Below are 22,967 nucleotides of genomic sequence, written 5' to 3' on the forward strand. Positions count from 1 at the left end.
CAGCCTGTAGTAACAGTACTGGTTAGTCGTCCGCACCTCATCTCCAGCCTGTAGTAACAGTACTAGTTAGTAGTCCACACCTCATCTCCAGCCTGTAGTAACAGTACTAGTTAGTAGTCCACACCTCATCTCCAGCCTGTAGTAACAATACTAGTTAGTAGTCCACACCTCATCTCCAGCCTGTCGTAACAGTACTGGTTAGTAGTCCGCACCTCATCTCCAGCCTGTAGTAACAGTACTAGTTAGTAGTCCACACCTCATCTCCAGCCTGTCGTAACAATACTAGTTAGTAGTCCACACCTCATCTCCAGCCTGTAGTAACAGTACTGGTTAGTAGTCCACACCTCATCTCCAGCCTGTAGTAACAATACTAGTTAGTAGTCCACACCTCATCTCCAGCCTGTCGTAACAGTACTGGTTAGTAGTCCACACCTCATCTCCAACCTGTAGTAACAATACTAGTTAGTAGTCCACACCTCATCTCCAGCCTGTAGTAACAGTACTAGTTAGTAGTCCACACCTCATCTCCAGCCTGTAGTAACAGTACTGGTTAGTAGTCCACACCTCATCTCCAGCCTGTAGTAACAATACTAGTTAGTAGTCCACACCTCATCTCCAGCCTGTAGTAACAGTACTAGTTAGTAGTCCACACCTCATCTCCAGCCTGTCGTAACAATACTAGTTAGTAGTCCACACCTCATCTCCAGCCTGTAGTAACAGTACTGGTTAGTAGTCCACACCTCATCTCCAGCCTGTAGTAACAATACTAGTTAGTAGTCCACACCTCATCTCCAGCCTGTCGTAACAGTACTGGTTAGTAGTCCGCACCTCATCTCCAGCCTGTAGTAACAGTACTAGTTAGTAGTCCACACCTCATCTCCAGCCTGTAGTAACAGTACTAGTTAGTAGTCCACACCTCATCTACAGCCTGTAGTAACAGTACTAGTTAGTAGTCCACACCTCATCTCCGGCCACAGTACAACAGCTGAAATGCCTCATCTAAGCTCGTGCTGGCCGGCGTCACGAACTTCTCCTAAACTGACCGTGAGAGCGCCTGACTCCCCTGTCAGTTCAAGATCAGCAGGAAAATATGCTCACCACGCCGGGGAAGGACGTCCATCCTCCAAACTTCTGGGCTAAGCCATCGCGGAGTGGCGTGGACGAGCCATGCAGCGGCGCGGAGACACCGGTCCGACTGTTGCGGGACTGAGAGCGTGCATCTTGGACGTTCGCCTAACCACGCCCCCTGATTGCATATTGTCACAGCAGCTCCGCGGTTCTCGCAGCAGTTTGACCATTCTTGTGCCGAGACACCTGTTTCAGCAGTGACGTCACAGTCCACGTGAATGCTGTATTTGTACTTGCCTTTTCTCCTCGTCGTAAATATGCCGTCTGCAACCACAGCAGCGCATGAACAGGTATAGTAGATGACGGCGTTCATGTTGCCTCAGTTGAAGTAATTAACAAAATACTTGTAAGCCTTTTTTACTGGTGCCCACAGTGTGTAAAAATGCACTCTAAAATGAGGTCTGACAGTACTTCTTTGTTTCAGATAGCAGTGGCACACATCCTGCACCCCCAAGTCTAGTACTTCGACTGGGCACAGGAACCTGTGAGATATTGTGGTTCATCTTCAAAGTCCTTTCCAAAGCAGTTCAATCTGATCCGGCATCAACAATCCGACCCTCAAACTGTCAGTTGGTGGGCTGTGGCACCTCCCGGTGAGGACGGCTCCCATAGGTGGTCTTTCCTCACTAGGATTTTCAGTGCCCTGCCATGTTCCTACTGACAGTCAGTGTGTGTGTGTGTGTGTGTGTGTGTGTGTGAGGGGGTGCATGTTTGTGGTCATGTAGGTTGGGAAGGTCGGGTTCTTCACATTTATTGTATTGTTCTATATTTCATTTAATGTAGCAGTCTCTGTATGGAAAGTGCTGCACAAACATCAATAAACTGAACTCATGTCTGGTGTTGCTTCGTCAGCACATCGTCAGTTTCTAACAAACGCCGCACACAAGCCCCGCCTACTTACGTAACCCTGGCAGCCTCTCGCGGCACAACTTGGAGGTCCTGCACCGCTGCTGCTCGTATCAACAGGACAGGAGTCGTGTGCATCAACTGCATGCTGGGAGCAGGGCACGCCCACCCGGTTCCTGAGTCCACATTCTAGCAGATCCAGGTGGACTGCATCTGCTGTCTCCGTCAGTCTGTTCCAACTCAGAGGAGTTACAAGAAGCCACTGGCCGCCGCTCACTGTACGTTTTGTCCCTCAAGAAAATTTCCTGTGTACTCACCAGCATTCTACTGCGCTTTGCTCGTGACTCCTCGCTCTGGCATCGAGACCACAAGCAGATCAGAAGTTCTGCACTCGTCCAGACACACACAGCCACACGTGTAGGTATGTAGGGCAGGTAACATGTATTGAGTCATTCTTTCAATCTACAGTCATGGACAAATAGGAACCACTTGTTTCAATACAATCATGGAACTGAACAACACTTCTTTCAACCATACCGCTCTGTAATCCGGGACATTCCGAAGGGGGTCCAGGGTACAGGATTTACAAAGGGAAGCATCAACAAAAGGAAACACAAGAAGACAGCAAAAGCAAGTTCGTTCTCCTCAACAGCACCGGTAGAGGAAGTGTGGCACCACACAACCAACCTGGTTACCATGTGATGATCTGGACAGACTTAGGAGGAGACGGGACAAACTGAAACCCTCAAGAGACATCTTTGCACTCAAACATAAAATCTCCCAATGAACCACGTTCACCACACACAGCTCCCTGGGTCGGCTTTGCACGTCAAATGAGTGGAGGTTCAGCTGAGGCGGGGCTCCGTGCTGAGGCGGGGCTCCGTGCTGAGGCGGGGCGGGGCTCCGTGCTGAGGCGGGGCGGGGCTCCGTGCTGAGGTGGGGCGGGGCTCCGTGCTGAGGCGGGGCTCCGTGCTGAGGTCGGGCTGGGACCAGTGGGCCTCTGTGGCAGGCTAGGGACCAACGGCATCAACACATCTGAACACGCGTCTCTCCCTCTCCTGGCTTGAGGGATCTTGCAGGAGTGGATTTGAGTGTTCCACAGGGTCGGAAGCACCAACTTCACGCTGCAGAAACGTTCAAGACAGATCAGAGACCTGTGTGGGATGAAGCTGGCGGGAAGGGTCACGCTGCAGCAGCGGGGCCGGGAGCCCAGCTGATACGACCATGGAGCTAAGAGCTACGGCAAAATGAGCTCAGCACCCACACCTCTACCTGCACATCCACATAACCAAATTCAAAAGTACATTCAGGTAATATTTAAGAGAATTTTGCTTGTGAACAAATGGAAAAAACTGACAATTGCTAATGCGATCAATATAAGAACAGCCTGAGACCAGAGGGGGACATTAAAGCTTTGATTTTTCAAAACGCTGTTGAAAGAAAACTGAAAAGGGGACTTCAATGCTACCAAGAGACGAGGTGAACTCAGTTTGGTTGAAGGTTTTGTCTCACTGACAGTTGTCCAAAAGTAGTGCTGGTAAAACCTTGGGTATCAATGCAGAAACAATCGCGTATGATTTTAACTTCTAACCAAGGAAGAGGAAAGGTCCCAAAATGAAAACCAGGTTCTCAGAATCCAGCAGAGTGACTGCAGCCAGGAAATATCGATCAGCAGCTCCAAACTCAGCATGTCACATGATATGTGGAGCTCAAAACAAAACTGGTGCGACTGCTGACACGCGGGCCGGGCCACCGGTCCAGGACTTCAGTTTCCTCCACGCGGCCCATCTGAGAAACGGTGCATCTCATTTTAATCCCTGAGTGCTGAATGGCCTTCTTAAAGTAAATGGCTGGTGTTTACTTGTTGGATCAAGAAAGATCCAAACCATCTCAGAATTAAAAAGCAAACTTAAAAACTAAAAACATGCACCTTGTGCTTTGAGGCTCCACCGCTCTACTTGTTTGCTCTGGTTGCACTGAAGAGCTAAGTTTAAAAAAAGAAATCACAGCCACTTCTGTGACGAGCACACCAAAGTCCAACTGATAGTTGAAAAAAGGAGGGCGTGTTTGGCCTGGGCAAGGCTGCTGACCAGCATGGAGTCATCAGCTGCTCCTGACGCAGAGTGGACGCCACCGCCACACGCACCTGACTCCACTGAGGACAGTCACTCTGGGTAAGATGACCATGCACTCCCAAACAAAAACAGGAGAAAGAACAAACAAATCCACACACACACATACACACACACAACCTGCAGCCAGTAAACTGCTGTACTTCTTCCTACCTCATATGTGAACCTGTCAATCACAGCATCATCAAGGAGCCGTACGGCTTTCATGAAACCTTAGAAGGGAGAGAATTACTGGCACTTTTCCAGTGTGGAGAAGCAGCAGCAGTTGTGGTCTGACATCGGTCCTGCTTGTGTTGTGGAGTTGTGCTGATGAGCGTGTGAGGTACGCCAGTCCAGGGTCCACACTACAGCCCGGCCACGCCGCGCTGGCTGTAGTGTGGACCCTGGCCAGCAGCCGAGGCACTGATCATCCCGCCAGGATGAAAACCTTGTTAGAGGACAGTTCTTCTGGTCCAGGAGCTGGACCTGCCTCGTGTCTGTCTGTGTGGCAGCCACGACCTCACTCTCTGATGCTAGCACAGTAGGAGGACTGGGGGAAATTTGCTTGTTGTCCTGGGTCCTCGCAGTCAAGACCGTCATCTGGAAGAGCAACAAACAGCAGATAGGTCAGTTGGTACGTCCCGGCCCATGACCCAGGACAGGTGGACCAGGTGGGTCAGGGCACTCCCACTTGTCTGGAGGAGTGACAGTGATGGTCTGCGCCGTGAACTCATCATCGAAGTACCGCGTGTCCATCTCTGACGTGACTTGTGGTCTGAAGAGTGGGGTGAGCTGGGGGGCAGCAGAGCAGATTTACAGAGTGGACACACACTGTCCTTGATAGAAGACCTCAACTCATTCCTCTCAAAGTGGACCAAAGGAAATTCAGCTCTTCTCCAGTTCACATTTATCAGTTAGCTGGAGGAGGGCACTGTTCTCTCTCTGGTCCCCTTCAGTCCTCTTTCTGTTCACACCATCTGGAGCTCAGCCCTCGATGGCTTTGGACTATGGGTCACGTTCACTTGGAACAAGATGGCTGCTGCTGCACGATCTGTCTACGCAAGCCTGGATGGCGATAAAACCAAGTGAACCCGAGGTCTCTGCGTTCATCATGCACAGTTACCTTAACAACTGTTGACGAGCTCGTTACTGCTTGGTTATCAAATTGGCCTCTTTCTATTTTAAACCTGGGGCCCCAGACCAGGCATTGGACCAGGGCCAAAATAGCATCTCACTGGTTACATCTAAACTTTGACTTCCTGTGTCACTCAGAGCTCATTTAGTTTCTACTTGGATTGCATGTGATTTTTCCTTGGAGTGGGTTTCCCTCCACTGAAACAGCCGCCTGGTGTGCTCAGACTTTCTAGTCACGATTGTGAACCAGACAAGAAGCAGAGCAACGATTCCAACGTGCATTTACTTCCAGTTGCAGATCTGTTTGGAGTCGTGTCTTTATGACGGAGGGGCTGCACTTGCTGTGAGGTGAAGTAGTAGTGCAGCAGTCATAGAGGACTGAACTACAAACGTATCACAACTGAACAGAATAAGAATAATTCTAAATTGATATGAATCTATTATCATTTCTATTGGAATAAATATTCGTAGTTTACTCTTTAAGAAAGGAAGGCTTACAGTTCATTGCATGTCACCCGATTTAAGAAAGCTAGAACCTTTTCTCCTCTGGTAGCATGTTTTTACCAAGCAGCTACCGTTCCAGAAATATTGGCTCACAAAAGCAGAAAAGCCACTGTACCAGGGGTGTGCCCCCCCCCCCCCAATAAAAGGTTTCAGCTTAGATCCTCAAACTGAAGGTGCCACAGACCCCTAATACCCCCACCACCACCACCACCGCCATGTTTGAGGCAGGTTTTTCTCAGGCAGTAATTCACTATTATGGCGTTTGTTTTCCAGTGTGGGAGTTCATGCACAACAGCTGAGGTCAAAGAAAAAAATCTAGTGAAAACACTTCTGAGCACAGTAAAGTACAAAATGAACACATCACAATGAAATGTAACACTACTAGTACGCAGAAATACTGCACTGAAATATCCACTGCAACAAACAAGGGACTGCATGAATTTAAGATGTGCTTGATGAGAATCAAGGCAGATGAAACGTTCCTTCGCTCTGCCATCGCTAACGACTCATCTTGGCGAAGCCTGTTGACATGGACAAGTGCCTGGTACCACACCTGAAACCCTCTCTGGAGCGCGGAGCTGAATTCTAAGGGATGTAGATTTCACTATCGTACAGCAACTGCACACTTCAACGACAGGAGGATTTAAAAGAAGGAAATGTGGCAGAAAATTCAACAACCTTTTCACAGTCAAAGCCTATAAACTAATCCTGCAGTGGCAGCGGCGGCCATGTTGGTGTCTGATCAAATCATACTTCTACTGTTTCATAGTGATTGTGTTTTTCCATCATTTATAACCTCATATCTGTTCAATCTTTATGTCCGGCTACTCTACACACTCTCCTGCACAGGTGGGGTTGATTTATCTTCAAGGGGTGTGGTTTCAGCTGTGGGGGGTGGCGCTGCCACTGGGGCTACAACCAGTGGTACCTTCTCTTTCACCGGTGAGGTGGAAAGTGTCCTACCAAAACTGGCAGGGGCAGGGGGGTCCTCAACCGATGAGGAGGCGGGAGGCGGGCCGAAGCTGCGGGCGATCTCGTCAAACGTCTTTCCCTTGGTCTCTGGGACTTTTAGGAAGGTGAAGATGAAGAAGAAGATGAGAAAGCCAGTGAAGATGAGGAAGACCCAATGCTCTAATAGCTCCTGAGGACAGAGAGAGACACCCATTAAAATGTTAGAAGCAAGACAGACAGGAAAACCAGCAAGAGGGTTAGGGTTAACCCAAGAACCTCACCACTAATTTGGGGAAGCTCATTCCAACCAGGAAGTTAGATGTCCAATTGCAGCAGCCAGCCACAGCCATAGCTGCTGGGCGAGGTCCCTGGGAGAAGAGCTCAGCAACAATGAACCATGGGATTGGCCCAGGGCCCAGTTCAAACATGGCAACGAAGAGCATGACAGCCAAGATGGCCACGTAGCTCATGGCAGGGTTGCTCTTCTGCTCACATGGATGGAAAGACAGAGACATGAGACATTGCCACTGAATTGTGTTCTGCATCTGTGTGCATGAGTGCTCAACTCACCAGCAAGAGTGCCACAGTCATTAGCAGAGCACTGACTGCCATTCCCCCAAGACCCAGGAGGTGCAGAGTCCTTCGTCCCGCCTTCTCCACCAGGAAGAGCTATTGGACCAAGACAAGGAGGACTGATTTCTCTGTCAGCAGCAAGATCCTTCTGACCTGCTCCTTCACATTTATTGAATTAGTCTTATGGTTCTCAGTGGTCTGCTGGTTCCACTCCATCAACCTGCAGGAGAAGAACTGCCTACATAGCATCGTCAAGGTGAGTTCCAAGATTACTGGACTTCCCATTCGCTCCCTGACAGCTGTGTGTGAGCAGCAGGTCCACAGCATGGCTGCCCAGATCCTGAAGGACCCCTCCCATGCTCTCTTCCCGGCATTCGAGAGGCTGCCATCTGGTCCCAGACTCCGGTGTCTGCATGACCCAGAGGAGGAGATCCCCCTTTGTCCCCCAGGCTGTCCTCCTCCTGAACTCTGACCTCCCTGCACTCTGACCCCTGGTACCACCCACAAGACCGCCACTGGCCACTTGTCCTACACCGAGTGTATGCCTGTACTTCCTGTATGTGCTGCAGCTGTATTTATACTCTATTCATGCTACGATTCATCCTGTACAGACCACAATATTTGCAAAGTACTTAGTACAATAATGTAAATATACTACTTATCTATTGTGCACTACTACTTCTGTCATGCCCTTTACAAGGTAACTGTTGCTAACTCTGGGACGTATAGATCGTTCCACTGCACTTCGTCACCGATTGTATGTTGTTGTGGAACCCACTGTACCGCTCTCTGCTACCACGATTGCCCTCCACAGGGATAAAGATAGTTTTCTGAATCTGAATCTTTTATGAATTGTTGGACATGTCATCACACTCAGCTTCAGACACACCAGGTCAGGTCCCCCCCCCCCAAACTGACGCTGATTTATGGTGTGCTTCAGGCGTTAGTCAACCGAAATCATAAGTTCAAGGTCAGACCTGGATAATGTGGTTGGGAATCAACCCACTTGATCTGTAAGGGGGCACAGTGCCAACTAGTGTTCCAATGGACGTACCATTGCCAATAAATGGGTTCTTCCTTGGTTCATGTATCCTGTGTCTCAAACCAACTGCACTTTAACTCACAGAAACAACAGTGAAGATGGTGTTGACGATGCCAGAGCCAATGGTGGCGTAGATGGGTTGCTTCACACCAGCACTTTCAAAGATCCCGGTGGAGTAGTAGAACACCTGAGGAACACAATGCAGAGGGAGAGAGGACACCAAAACGTTACCGATTCAGTGACATGCTAACTGTATTTTAACACCCTTCATATCATTTACCAACACAGAGCTGGTTGTTCCTCCCTCCTCCCCTCCACCTTGCTGGCCACTCTGGGTAACATCAACTAGGCCTACACCCATGGGTGATTGATTGTTTACTGACAACTTAAAGGTTAAATAACGATTGATTTCCTGCAACTCAAAGCACATGTAAAGCAGTTAGCAAACAGTTTGACAGGTTAATTCTGAAGGAAGAACCGATCATCCAACCAAGAGTTCAGGGGCTCTGAACTGGCCTTGATTGTCCAACTAAACTGCAGTGGAAGCTGCACTCTTGTACTCGGTCTGTGGTGTGGACCAGGGTGGTGAGGCAATAACAGTAAAATATGCTACCAACACATCAAACCCACTAGAACCAGTTACTGCAGCTGGTACCTGGGACTGACCTTCCTCTGGTTCTGGTTTGAGGTAATAAATAAATTCAGTCTCACGCTTCAACAATTTGGTAACATTGAGTTCTATAAGTGTGTGTGTGTGTGTGTGTGTGTGTGTGTGTGTGTGTGTGTGTGTGTGTGTGTGTGTGTGTGTGTGTGTATGTGTGTGAAAGAACTGGTAGCAGAGACCAGGTCTCTCCTGGACTGGCTTCTCTGCATGGCTCCCTGTCAAATTCAGAACAGAATTTAAAATTCTTCTTCTACTATAAAAGTCCTCAACAACCAGGCTCCTTCATCCCTGACAGAGCTCCTAGTCCCCTATGATCCAGCTAGAACCCTTCACTCCCAGGATGCAGGGTTCCTGCTGGTTCCTAGAGTTCTAACAGTAGAATGGAGCCAGAGCCTTCAGCTATCAGGCTCCCCTCCTGTGGAACCGTCTCCCAGTTCCAGTCCAGGACCAAGATCCCCTCTCTAGGTTTAAGAGCAGACTTAAGACCTCCTTGTTGATCAGGCTTATAGTCAGGACTGCTTAGGCTGGCCCTTAGACCTGCTGCTATAGGTTCAGACTGCTGGGATCTCCCATGATGCACTGGGCTTCTCTCTCCTCCTCCTGTCCTCAGACGTGTTACTAACTCCTCTTCTTCTCCCCTCATCCCAGATCCTGGTGCTGCTGGAGGAGGCTGCAGACCTGAAGAGGCTCCAGCTGCCACCTGTAGCTCCACCTGCTCACGTCCCCGTCTGTCCATCAGTCTCTCCTCCTCTCTTTCTCTCTTTCCCTCTCTCTCCTTCTGTCTCTCTGTCTTCCTCCATTCTCTGTCTTTGTCTCTGTCCATCAGTCTCTCCTCCTTTCTCTCTCTCTTTATCTCTGTCCCTGTCTTTCCTTCAGTCTCTCTGTCTTCCTCCATTCTCTGTCTTTGTCTCTGTCCATCAGTCTCTCCTCCTTTCTCTCCCTCTTTATCTCTGTCCCTCTCTTTCCTTCTGTCTCTCTGTCTTCCTCCATTCTCTGTCTTTGTCTCTGTCCTGCTCTCCTGCTCTCTCTCAGTCCCCACTGATCCTGGATCTGCTCCACCTTCCTGCCTGATGGAAAATTGTTGGGTGGACGTTCATTGAAGGAGGGAGGTGCTGGACCTGCTCTACTTGGAGTAGAAGAGTCAGGACAGAATTTGGTTGGGGTTTGGCACCGTACAAATAAACCTGACTTGACTTGAAAGAGAGGGAGACACTCACAGCATTGATGCCTGCCAGCTGCTGAGACAACTGCAGCATGACGGCGATGAGGAGGGGCTGGCGATATGCTGCTGAGCGGAACAGTTCCGGAATGGTCACCTTCTTCTCCAGGGCCATCTTGGCACTTTCCTCCTTCATCTCCTGCAGGTCTTTACTGACATCATCCGAACCGCAGAGACGCACCAACACTTTAAAAACCATTCACACAAACACTCTGTAAATCTGGTGCAGCCCACTAGAACCTTTAACACATGGACAGATTCTTGATACTAGGGAAGGTCTCAGACCCTCGTTTGCTGACATCTTGTCACAGTATCAATACAAGATACAGCTCCAACCCACTGGAGGCAGTACCATCATCAATAAAAGCAGTGGTATTGTCACTAGTTGCAGGAGTATCTTTGGTAGTATTTGTGCTAGAAGCAGCAGTAAAACTATAGTCCAACTCAGTAGTTGCAGCAATGACTAGCACTGTAGTCCTGGTGTGTACCTTTACGTGCCTGCTCCTCCTGGTTGAGGTTGATAAGCAGGAAGCGGGGGCTCTCAGGGCAGAAGGGCAGCAGGATACACTGCAGCACAGCGGGGGCTATTGTGAGGGCCAACAGCAGGGGCCACAGCTGCTGAGAGCCCAGGAGAGCCTCCAGACCACAGATCTACACAGTAAGATAGGGTTAAACACTATCTATAAATTCTTGTAAAACTAATCTAATCTATGCCATATTAGGAGTGCGAAGTTCTCACCTGAGCTATCAGGATGCCCACCACCACCCCAAGCTGGTGCAGGGTTCCAAAGGCCCCTCTGAGGGGCGTGGGTGACACCTCGCCCACATACATGGGAGTCAAGCCGGTAAAGAAACCACAGAACAGGCCAATGACGAGGCGACCGGCAATCACCATCTCATAGGACGAACAGATGGTGGAGAAACCCATGAGGAGGCCACCAATCACGGCCAGACAGTTGACCAGAGACATGGAGCGACGCCTGGAATGCAGGACCAGCCCAGAACCAGACCAGGAACAATCATAGCCCAGAGGAATGTCAGATGAAATCTTACAATCTCTAAACTGATGCATACCACAGAAAGCAAGTGAAGGAGGAAGGATGGTGTAATCCTAGTCTGACGTTCTGGAAATCGGAACCCTAATCATCACCATCATCATCTCATCACCAGATGGAACAGGAAGAGTGGTGTGGTGCTGGCTCAAACAAAGAAGTAACAACTGTGGGGAACTTTGGAGGCATCTTGTGAAAATCTAAACTCCATCTAGAGTGGTGGCGCTACGACTGAAGCACACCGGTGTAGTAATACTGTTATACAGATACTTTTAAACCTCACTTGAAAATATTATTTGTTTTTTGTGTGTAAATGATCGAACAAATTAACAAGTTTCCTTCCCCACCTGCCAAATCGGTTTGCCATGAAGCCCACGCTGAAAGAGCCCACCATGCCGCCAACACTAAAGATGGAAACAGTGATGCTCCAGACGATGGTGCAGACCCCTGGGCTGATGGCCTCGCCGTAGCGCTCCAACCAAGTATCATTGAAGAAGGATCTGAGTTTCTGGAGTTGGAGAGAGAGTTGCAATCCAAATGAACAGACAAGCAAATGAACAAACAAATGTGTCAACAGGTTTGACCTCTGTTTTATTTGTCCGTTTTTAGACACAGAAATGCTTCATTCGTAATGAATATGTAAATACAGCAGAATTGTTTGGGTGTTATTGATGTGAAGGTATGGAACATCACGTGGAGGAGCCTCCGTGGAGGAGCCTCCGTGGAGGAGCTTCCGTGGAGGGGCCTCCGTGGAGGAGCCTCCGTGGAGGAGCCTGATCAGATCTCTTCCTCTGCTCTCATTTCTTAGGGGTTCTTGGGATTTCTTTGACGTGTTAAGACTGAGAGCAGCTCACACCAGGAACGCAGTCCCCTACCTGCTCTGGAGCGTTGATGACTCCAGTGTTGTAACCAAACTGCAGAGAGCCGATGACGGCGGTGGCCAGAGAGAACAGCAGGTAACCTGTGACCTGTTTTTCCTGGAGAGGGAGAAAGAAGAAACAGACAAAGTTAACACAAAGTCTGGGCTCGTAAAGGGATTTTTAATGATGGACACCATGAAGGTCAGTGGTTGATAGACATAACTTTCCTGTGTACGGACAACTAACAAGCTCTTTTAGTGATTCATTCATTCATGTCTGAGCAACTGCATCAACCAAAAATAAAGAAATATAACATAAATATGTAAATTCTGTATCCTTTATTTCATAAAATAATCACACAATTCAAACAATATATTTGATAAAAAGCTGATATAGACACCAAGCTTCCCTGACTGAGGAAGAGTTCCCTGTCATTTACATGACGGCGCAATGAAGAAGCCACCACCGCTCTCATGACGCTCGTCTGAGTCTCAGAGGAAGCGTCACCGTCCTCAAGGGGACGTCTGATGCTCATCAAGCTTCATGCTCACAGGAAATAAAGAGTTTGCACTGGTGACCAGTCCAGTCAGGCCACTGATGATGGGGGACTGGTCATACTGGGAATGCATCATTTCATTTTACTCAGGTTACATCATCACATTTTGCTGAATGCTGAACGACAGCGTGTTCATTCACATTTATCGCATGAACACGCACACACATGTGCATGTCTGTAAGTATGTCCACATACACACATGTACGGTGCCCCAGTCCCTGGGACCCACTGCCTATCCCAGCAGCCTTCCCCCTGGACAGGTCACCAGTCCATGGCAGGGCCAACACATAGAGACAGACAACCATTGGCTCTCCCAGCCACGCCTACGGTCAATTTAGAGTCTGTATTAACCTGGTCCCTCTTGATGTCTTTGGACTGTGGAGGAAGCCGGAGCACCGGAGAGAACCCGTGAGGGTTTTCTATATTTTCATGCAGGTGTTGGGTAACTCAAGTCAAAATGACTTCAGCAGGATTTGGACTTTTCACCCCTGGAAGATAACACATAAATCACTCTGGAATACTTCCTGGTTTGGTTGCCACACCTCTGGATGAGGTATTGACTTACCTGCCGTCAAGTTTCTATTTTCAAATCTATCGACTGAATCAAAAGAACGTTGGCTCTGCAGAGATACGTTGCTGGGCTTTGACATGAACCTCTTCAGCACACAACTCTGCAGAGGAAGCAATGCTAATTCATCCAGATCCCCCACATTTACAGCCTCCAGGCCCCTCATCTTAGCAAAGCCAGATGATCACAATCACCAGACACACAATGACAGCCCTGAAGGAAGCTAACATTAAAGAACCACCATGAACAGGAAACAAACTGGTCCAAGGAAAACAAAGACCCTTCTAGCTGATGTTTGGGTCAGCTCCCTCCACCTCCATCGTCCACGACCACAGATCTTCTTACCACTTTGTTGCGGCTCTTGGACGTGGCCGCCTCCGCATCCTCCAGGCTGCTCTGGCTGGGGGAGCCGAACACATTCATCGGCTCCTCTTCCTCCTGTTCTCGCATCTTCAGACCGTTGGCCACAGCCTGGATTGCTCGCATCCATTCCTCTCTAGGAGCACGTGAACATGCCGGCCTCAAACAAATGAACCGAGTTTCATTATTACCACATTCTTCAGTCCTTCTTACCTCTCGTCATTGCTGTCCACGTGAAAGGTGCATTCAATGACAGTGGTCCACTGCAGGCAACGGATGACAAACGTGTTGGGTCGGGGTTTTTCAGTCTTCATGAGCTGGCATTCTGGGCGGGAGAAAACCCAAGCGACATGAATGATTGATGCATGAATGACACAAACGTCTGATGTCCAGACGGGTTAGCGACTCCTGCGTCAGCACCACAGCCTCTGCCCAGGACCACCTGCTGGGCTTCCATCACCATCAACCAGTGTGCCAGGCCAGTGCAGTGCTGCTGTTTTAGAGGAACCTTCCAAACACAGGGCTTCCTCTGACGCCGTTTGTTCATCCACACCGCCAAGCCTCCACCAATGAAGGTGCACCAGGACTGGACATCCTCCAGCATGGTTTAAAGCAGGTGGAACAGAATCAGCTGATTTATGCCTGCCAGTCACCATTGTGGTCAGCACTGCAGCAGCTGGACACCAAACCTGCTGGGATCACCAACAGGTTGTGACTGGCTGAGTGGCTCATGAGCTGTTGCTCAAATCGACTCAGTGGGACGTGACAGAGTGCTGACTGGCACCCCGGCAAGGCAAAGCTCTCCTCCCTGCAGATGAGCCACAGGTTGGGGGACCAGTTGGGGTCAAAAAGGAGCCAAGTCTGATTTGTGTGTCAGCAGGCTGGGACGGCCTGAGTGGCTGTGGGTGTGGAGTTGTTCAGCAGTGGCAGACCTCACGCAGCTTTACAAGGTTCCCTTGACTCAACTCTCAATATCTACAGGCATCAAATCCACTGGGATTTTTTAATGGATGAGAGTTTCATGGCGTTCGTGACGTTGAATTCCAACAGTTTTTTAAACTGGGAAACCCTACGTGTGTAACGACCCAGGAATAATTCCTGTGTGGATGCATGGACTCGGCAGAGGTGTTTTACCTGCATCAGCGCTGTCCCACACAAGGTGGTGACAGCTGGGTTCCACTTTTTCATTTTGGTTTTCTGTGTTTCTGGAGAGGTCTCTCGCCTTACATTTCAGAGAGTTTGTGTTGTCCAATCACAGTGGAGGAGGGGCAGGACAAATGCTGCAAGACCAACCCCCCCTCTGGACACATATGAGCGCTGCACAACAACAAATGGCAGCTTGAACCAGACAACTGCAGCAGCAACAGACGCTACCAAAGACCCGTGACTTGGAATCACAGCAAGTTGCTGCTGACCAGCGACATGAGAAAATACCCAGGTTTTTGTCCGAGTGAGGGTTTTACTTATCTTGAGGTCTTAGACACCTGCGCCGCTGCTGGGAGCAGATTGACATGAAAGCAGAACTCACTGAATAGTGGGAACAATTGTTGACGTCTCCCCTGGAAAAATATCGAGCAACTGATCAAAACAAATTGCGCCTCCCCTTCAACGGTCTGTCTAACTCCTAAACTGATGATCTGACGCACTCTTGAAGGACCTCGATCCCAAGAAAAGCTCCACACTGGCCTGCTGGTTTTACTTGATGACAGCATCGTATCAGCATGTTGTTGGGTGGTCAACAGCACCAGGGGTTCATTCAGGGCACAGCCTGTCTGTGGACCGTCAGCTCTCTCTCAGAGCTCCTCTTACCGTCGTGGTCGTATCCCCTGGTATTTTCGTCTGTCTCCAGAAACAGTTTCAAAGTTCCCACTTATCTGACAGAAAATCCCAACTCTCTCTTTGTTTGAAAAGGAGACTAAATGTTCTCCACCAGCCTTGCAGTTTATCACTGAGGACAGGCCAGTCGTCTGAACCACTGCTGAATAAAAGAAGGACAGAGGAGCATTCAAGTTTCGTTGCACCTCGGCTGCCCAGGTTTGGGTCTTCCGTTCCACCCCTAGATTGGATTCCATCTAAACTGAAGTAAAAACATCCAACTAACTGGAGGCACAATGAGAACCAAAATGTTCAACATCTAAACAACTGACCTGCCAGGGAGAAGTTGTTGAGAGGTGGCCAAGTCCGATCGCTCAGTTCCGGCTTCTCCTTGTAACTGATGAAGGAGCCGTCACTCTTGAGGATAAAGTACCTCCGCCGCCACGTCTTGATGTACTCACCTGAGGAAGACAAATGAGCAGAGAGATGTCTCATGAAACTTGGTGCGGTAAACAGGACCACACTGAGCTCACCAGTCTCCCTCTGCTGGACTGAGCGAGCAGCGTTTGTACCTCGTACTTTTTACCTCGTTTGTGGAGCCAGCCCTCTCTGACCACATGGACTTCATTCATGGTGAGGAAGGAGGGTCAGGAGCAGGAGGGTGGGAGGGACGGTTGCTTTCTCTCTGGATCGACCAAGTCACAGTGATCAGATGTGAAGAGCACCTGCTGAACAGAGCAGACACGCGCATGAAGACAGGCCAAAGTCAAACTTGGTTCCAGCCAGGAGCCACGCTACACAGCAACCAACAGTTCCAACCATTTCATGACGGTACATGACATGCTGTACACACAGTGCACCTGTAAAATGAGGCGAACGCCATCCAACACTGTCATCCTCACCACGTACAGCCTTGAGTCTGACGTTCTGAGCTTCAATCATTGCACAGATCAGGGCCACAGTGGCTGATAGGAGAGCTGGTCGACTATGAGTTGGAGTCCTGCTCTGAGTAGCAGGAACTGGAGCCTCTAACTCCTGTGCTAGTGTGGACGGAGCAGAACTCCTCTGTTCACAGGGGAGTTCTGCTCTTCTCCATGAGTCTGTGCGTTGGCACCAGAACAGACAAGGAGCCAAAAGTAATTGTTTACTATCATTTCATCAAGCAAAGACTCATAAAATGGTAAGAACATGTTAACGCAGTAGCGATTGTGGTCATTTTACACACCACAGTGATTCAGCATCACAGGTTAAACCATGTGAACGCTCCTCCGCATCAGTTCACCTTGACTCAACGCCACTATCAATGACGGAGAGTGCAGGTGGCACCCAGGAGTTGTTCTTACGTTGTCCATGACAACAGGAACCATCCAGTCGCGTGCTCACCAATGAAAGTGTGGTAAATGCTGGCTTTCTGCCGTTGATCAGGGTCTAGTTTAGCGTTCATTTCTCCAGCTGAACGTTCTCTCCTCCTGACAACAACCAGCTGGCCTCCACGCTTCCGTCCCTTCTCAGGACCAGAACTTATCCCACATGTATCTGGTTACCCGCCAACCGGTTCTTCTCTCTCTTTTTTTAAACAATGAGCACATTTTTCGTCACACTCCTGAGGCTCGAGGACGAAGCTCGTTCAAGCTCACTGCAGTACATGTACCTTCATATACTGCAGTATTTACGGCTCGGACATCAGTGAGGTTGCCACATGTCATTCAGGTATTTACTGCTGAACCTTCGCGAAGCGCCAACGCTCGAACATGGAGGAGAGCGCCAAGGTTGTTGACTGTCAGTCACCGGGACCCCACATTCCTGCTCCAGTGCCTTGTTACTGAGGGAACTTTAGCCATGCTAGTGCCGAGGTGACGTCGGCAAAGAACGAGTACCGTCGATATGTCCGGAACTTGAAGCCCCTCGACGAACCTCCACCGCCGATATGAACCCGAAACAGACAGAAGACAACGCACTTACCAAGGACTTTATCCCACGATGCTCTGTCTCAGGAGTTTGGACAGGCCACATCGAGACCAGGCCGCCCTGTGGTGATGGGTCACGCAACACCGAGTGCGCGCCGAACTCACAGAGCGATCTCCGCATCGGTGCGCCTACAGCTTTCCAACAATCACGTGACCGATGCGTGAACTGCGTCGACTCAACCCAACTGTGCTCATAGGGAAGCGCATCCGTCAACAGGACGCAACTGCTGAAACGATGTAGTTCTTCCTCGTGGACGTCTCTGAGGATCGTGGAGCAGCTCCAGGGGGACGCCAGCTCTCTGCCCTGTGGGACCATTTTGATGTCCTGTCGGACAACAGGGTGTTTATTCCATCTCCTTGTTTCACCCAGTTCCTCTCAGATTTTCGACTTGTCTTGTTCCATTCCAATTCCAGTTCATTTCAAGGTAGCTCTTAGTTCACTGTTCACGTTATTTGTTTGCAGGAGAAATGTGGCATTTGTTCCTCCTTCCTTCCTGAGGCCAATGAAGTTCCCTGGGAGAAACTCAGGCATGCAGCCATCCTCTGACTTTCTCACAGTTGCTTTGTGGATCATTAATTCGGAATCAGTAACTATTATTGATTTATTCTCCACTTCATGTTTAACCATCCAGCTTCCAGGAAGCAGATGCTGGATGAGGCTCTGCTGAATTTCATCCTGAAGGACTGCCAGCCCCTCAGCACTGTTGAGAGTGAAGGGTTCAGGGAACTGGTTCAGGTCCTTGAGCCTCATGTTTGCCAACCAGAAAGGTTTGTGTGGAGATGATCTAAAGCAGTAGTTGATATCTCCAGTTTATTTCATCTTGAATTTCAATGTATTGATTTACTCTGGGTGTCATTTTCAGACCATCAAACAAACGGTGGCCAAAAAGTACCAGGAGGAACGGGAAGGAGTGAAAAAGGAAGTCCAGCTGCCATGTGGACATCTGTGGACATGGAGGCTCCCTTGGCTCTGACCTGTCACTGCGTTCGTGAGAATGAATGTGTTGGGAGTGCAAGACTTTCCACCAAGTCACCCTGCTGACAGTTTGGCCCCAGTCCAAAGAGGCATGATGGAGGACTGGGCCATCACCAACAAAGTGAAGTGTCTAGTGACCGACGCAGCACCAGACATGACAGCATCCACTAGACAGCTCCAAATTCACCACTCAGTCTGCACTGCACATCGTCTGAATCTAGGAGTCAGAAAATCCTGTGATCAGACCCACACTTCCATCATCAGACACAAAGCCAGGAACACTGTCACACACTTGAGATCAAGCACTACAGCCAAGGAGACGCTGGCTCAGGTGCAGCAACAGATGGGAGGGCCAACCCTGAAACTCATCAGTGAGGTGCCAACACGCTGGAACAGCACACACAGCTGTCAGGGCTGCATGATGAGAGGGAACCAGTGTGGGAACCTCTGGCCTCTCTAAAGACAGATTTGACTCCACTGACAGCTGAGGAGTTCACCACCATAGGAGAAGCACTTGTAGTGCTTGCTCCTTTCCATCAAGCTACAGAGGAGCTGTCTGAAGAGAGGTGAGTGTCAGGGTCAAAGGTCATCCTGATGATGAACGTGCTCTATCTTGCACGAGAGCGTCACGCTTCACCCTTGCACACACAGGCAGCCACACACCTACATGAGCACCTGAAGCGTGGAGTCCCAGCCACTGCTTCCAGTCTGGAGTCTATGAGTGTGTTGCCCCTAGCAACACTTCTGGACCCCAGATTCAAATCACTTGGGTTCCTCCAGGTGGACGAGGCTGTAACCAGACTGCGGTATGAGTGTGCGCGTGTCATCAGGCGCACCAACGAGGCCCAGCCCGGACCTTCACCACAGCTATCTCAACCCCATCGGCCATGTTGCTCGTCATTCTGTGCTTGTTTTTGGAAATTGTACTAAAAAGCCAATTTTGTTTTTTCTTTCTTTTAGATGACCTGTGGCAGCACTTGGATGATGAAGTGGGGAGACTTGGAAGAAGTGCAGCTACAGCGAGTACAGCTATACTAGCAGATATTGGACGGACACAAGATCCTCTGGTACACTGGAAGAGCCAGCAGACTGCCTGTCCCAGCCTCTTCCTGCTGGCCAAAGACTTCCTGTGCACGCCGGCATCATCAGGGCCATGTGAGCGTGTGTTCTCCACGGCAGGAGAAATCACTTGCAAGAAACGCAACAGACTTGATTTGAAAACGTTAGAAAAACTTATTTTTTGAAATAAAAATTTGTAAAAGTCCACAAGCGTCCTCATTACCACCATTTTCACTTAGATTTTCACATTAAGATACATCTTCACATTGTTTAAAGACATGGAATGATCCAATATGAATGCAAAGACTTCAATGACATTATTGTGTACACCAGGTCATCAAATCAGTGTCAGTTCAGTCTGTCAAGCCTGCAGGGAAGTTTAAAGTCCAGCAGGTGTCAGTATTCAGTGACACAGTATCAACACAGTGTGTCATTGTGTCGACACGCTTCATGACGCCTCATCCACCCATCACTGGCATTAAGCAAACAACATTAAACTGGTTTAACTCGTATTCATCAGGTTGACTTCAGTTTGCAGACGTTAATGATAAATCTTCTATAGAAACCAAAGTTAAACACGGTGTTCCTCAAGGTTCAGTGCTGGGGCCGATACTCTTCACTTTCTATATGCTTCCTTTAGGTCCCATTGTTGGGAAACACTCCATACAGATGGTACTCAGTCACATTTATCAATAAAGCTGGATGAAGGCCAGCAGTTGTCTAAACCAGTGGTTCCCAACCTTTTTTGTCTTGTGTACCCCTTGAGCCTTTTTGTCACACCATGAGCACCCCTTCACTCATACGTGTTCATGATTCTCCAAAAGTAGAACATAACACAACTGAATATTCAACGCAAGTCATTTTATTTCATCTTCTTAAATTGAACATTTAATATTCAGGCATTATCTTCTTATTTAACTCAAATTAAACATAAAATTATGTTGCCTTCAAGGCAATAAAAATTATAAATATAAGAAACAATATTATAGTAAATGTTTGTATTATTAATACTGCATTATTAATACTAATATATTATCATGATATTGTTATTATTCATGGAGTTATTTGCCAGGACTTCACCGCAAAAGTAGCACTGAGGCTGCGGTGGGTCCGCAGACGTCCAAGTGAATCCATATCAAATATAGTTTTCACTGTACTGCCTTGGTTCAAGTTTGGAATCTTTCTTGCGTTTGTCGGCGGCTCTTTTCCCCCTCCTGGATCCACAGCAACTGGACGTTTCAGCCATTTATCCATGTTTGCCTGCAGGTAAACAGGTTCCCGCTGTGTGATTTTGGTATGGCTGTGCCACAGGTTATTGTCTCCCCAGGGAAACAAGTCGCACACGTACCATTTTATTGACGGACTTATGAAATGACTAAGAATATTTTTTATTATCGTGGAAATAAATACTTAATTTTTCCACGTACCCCCTGCAATGTGCTCGCGTACCCCTGGTTGGGAAACACTGGTCTAAACTACAAGCATGCATTCCAGACACGAAGGCCTGGATGACTTATAACTTTTCACTGTTCAACCCTGATAACACAGAAGTTCCTGTGCTTGGCCCCAAACCCTTAGAGACCCATTATCTAGTGATGTCACTGCTCTATTGTAACTCTTTATTATCAGGCTGTACTAACAAGTGGTTGAAGACTCTGCAGCTGCTCCACAATGCAGGTGCATGCATATTGACAGGAACAAAGAAGCAAGACCCCCAAGTCTTAGCTTCGCTGCACTGGCCTCCTGAAAAATCCAGAGTGGTGTTCAAAATCCTGTGAATCTCTTAAAGGACCAGTCCAGTGCAAAACAACCTAATGTGTGTTCTTGTATTATTAATTGTTTTGAAGAATTGCAGGGATGTATTTTTGCAACATCCAAATGTAACCAGGTTTTGGTGCATACTGCAAATTAGCTCCCAACACGTTTAACTGAAAGGTCACGCGGAATCTCTTGTCTTTCATGATGTTTCTTGTGTTGCAGCAGGTATCTGGAGGATGGGGAGCTGTTCATTCCTCCTAGTTGGAAGCACCTGGGCCCATTTTTGATTTATCGCTGTGTTTTTTTAGTCAAATACATTAATTATTTGGCTTTCAACCTGTGTTTCCCCCTCTTTTTCATGGCTTCAATGCCATGTTTGGACAAATGGTTTCTCCCAAGTGTGCCTTTTTATGTGTCTTTTCAGTTGTCTCTTTACCAAGAATCTTTTAGTGCAACTAAAAAAACTGAGCAGGGGAATGGTTTCTCCCCAGTGTGTTCTCATGTGTTTTTTCATATTTCCCCTGTCTGACCATCTTTTTCCACAAACTGAGCAGGGGAATGGTTTCTCCCCAGTGTGTTCCCATGTGGTTTTTCATATTTCCCCTGTCTGACCATCTTTTTCCACAAACTGAGCAGGGGAATGGTTTCTCCCCAGTGTGTTCTCATGTGGTTTTTCATATTTCCCCTGTCTGACCATCTTTTTCCACAAACTGAGCAGGGGAATGGTTTCTCCCCAGTGTGTGTTCTCATGTGGTTTTTCGGATCTGTCTTTTCTGACAATCTTGTGCCACAAAATGAGCAGGGGAATGGTTTCTCTCCGGTATGTGTTCTCATGTGTCTTTTCAGATGTCTCTTAACTGAGAACATTTTGCCACAAACTGAGCAGGGGAATGGTTCCTCTCCAGTGTGCTTTCTAATGTGTCTGTTCAGATGTTTCTCCTCTGAAAATCTTCTGCCACAATCTGAGCATGAGAATGGTTTCTCCCCAGTGTGCGTTCTCATGTGTTTATCCAAACGCCTTCTGTTACTAAAACCTTGACTGCATTTTGAGCACCTACAAGGATGCTCATCCTCACTGACTTGAGTCTCAGCTTCAGAAGAGTCTGACATCTGGTCTTCAGTCTGGGGTTGTACAAGTGGATCTGGATCTACCTTGCTGGCTGGTTCTGGTTCTGGTCCTCCACTCTCTTCTCCATCAGCTTCTGTTTTCAGATGATGAACTGGGCTGCTGCTCAGAGACTCTTCTTTCAAGATCTCCTCAGCTAGACTCTGATGAAGCTGTGGGAACTGAGGTTTCTCTTCGTCCGCTTCACTCTTCACAGGGACCAGAGTGAAGGGGAACGTGGTGATATCAGCCTCCTGCTGCCCTTGAAGCTGCGCTCCCTCCTCACTGGTCCAGAGCTCCTCCCACTCCTCTTTAATGTGGGGGGGCTCTGGGTCCTGCAGCTCAGGGGGAACCTCTTCTTTAATCACCAGCAGCTGCTCCACATCTGCAGGACACAAACAGCAACATCAGAAATCTCTTCATTTGACTCTGAAACAGCGGAGCAACAGACTGAAACAGAAATCAACCCAATGAAAAGAGACGTCCTGCTACTGACCACCAGTCAGCAAACTGGGAACAGAAACGCTGGCTTCAGATGCTTGGATCAACGTTGTGTCGTTGTGTATGTTTTTGTCCGTTCATGATCACATCCACTCGTCGGATTGTTAATTTCTGCAATGTGATCCTGCTGGAGAATGAGAGTGAAGTCACTAGAACCACAAGTGAGTGCTGGATCACTGAGACCTGTACTACACATGTCAGCCCACCCAGCAAAAACA

The 22,967-nt window shown here is 48.5% G+C and overlaps 1 protein-coding gene and 1 pseudogene across 3 annotated transcripts; both read right to left on the reverse strand.

Moving 5' to 3' along the window:
• Nucleotides 1-2,398: 2,398 nt before the first annotated feature.
• On the reverse strand, nt 2,399-17,655 carry LOC147260880 (solute carrier family 2, facilitated glucose transporter member 1-like). Of its 3 annotated transcripts, XM_086205135.1 has the most exons (15): nt 17,346-17,655; nt 15,970-16,111; nt 15,716-15,844; nt 13,782-13,893; nt 13,554-13,704; nt 12,100-12,201; nt 11,572-11,732; nt 10,912-11,152; nt 10,661-10,823; nt 10,171-10,358; nt 8,372-8,476; nt 7,245-7,343; nt 6,956-7,159; nt 6,687-6,864; nt 2,399-4,685 (listed from the first exon to the last, which is right to left on the reverse strand). In XM_086205135.1, exons 2-15 carry the CDS (start codon nt 16,013-16,015, stop codon nt 4,606-4,608), a joined length of 1,959 nt encoding a protein of 652 aa, XP_086061261.1. In that variant the 5' UTR covers nt 16,016-16,111; nt 17,346-17,655; the 3' UTR covers nt 2,399-4,605. The 3 variants fall into 3 exon arrangements, with proteins under 3 accessions (XP_086061261.1, XP_086061260.1, XP_086061259.1); XM_086205134.1 differs by lacking the exon at nt 2,399-4,685 and having other exon boundaries at nt 5,987-6,864; nt 15,970-16,108; XM_086205133.1 differs by lacking the exon at nt 2,399-4,685 and having other exon boundaries at nt 5,987-6,864.
• Nucleotides 17,656-20,817: 3,162 nt separating this feature from the next.
• LOC147260881 (uncharacterized) lies at nt 20,818-22,274 on the reverse strand (annotated as a pseudogene).
• Between the last annotated feature and the right edge of the window lie 693 nt (nt 22,275-22,967).

The sequence above is a fragment of the Aulostomus chinensis genome, chromosome 5 (assembly GCF_037954235.1).
Source record: "Aulostomus chinensis isolate RoL2024-O1b breed Wild chromosome 5, RoL_Achi_v1.0, whole genome shotgun sequence".
Lineage (NCBI taxonomy): Eukaryota > Metazoa > Chordata > Actinopteri > Syngnathiformes > Aulostomidae > Aulostomus > Aulostomus chinensis.

Coding starts and splice junctions, on each gene's coding strand:
- LOC147260880 (XM_086205134.1), bottom strand. CDS start 16,015: ATGAATGAAGTCCATGTGGTCAGAGAGGGCTGGCTCCACAAACGAG. Junction 13,894..15,715: donor CAACAACTTCTCCCTGGCAG/GTCAGTTGTTTA, acceptor TCTCCCGCCCAG/AATGCCAGCTCATGAAGACT. Junction 11,153..11,571: donor ATGGCAAACCGATTTGGCAG/GTGGGGAAGGAA, acceptor CCTGCATTCCAG/GCGTCGCTCCATGTCTCTGG.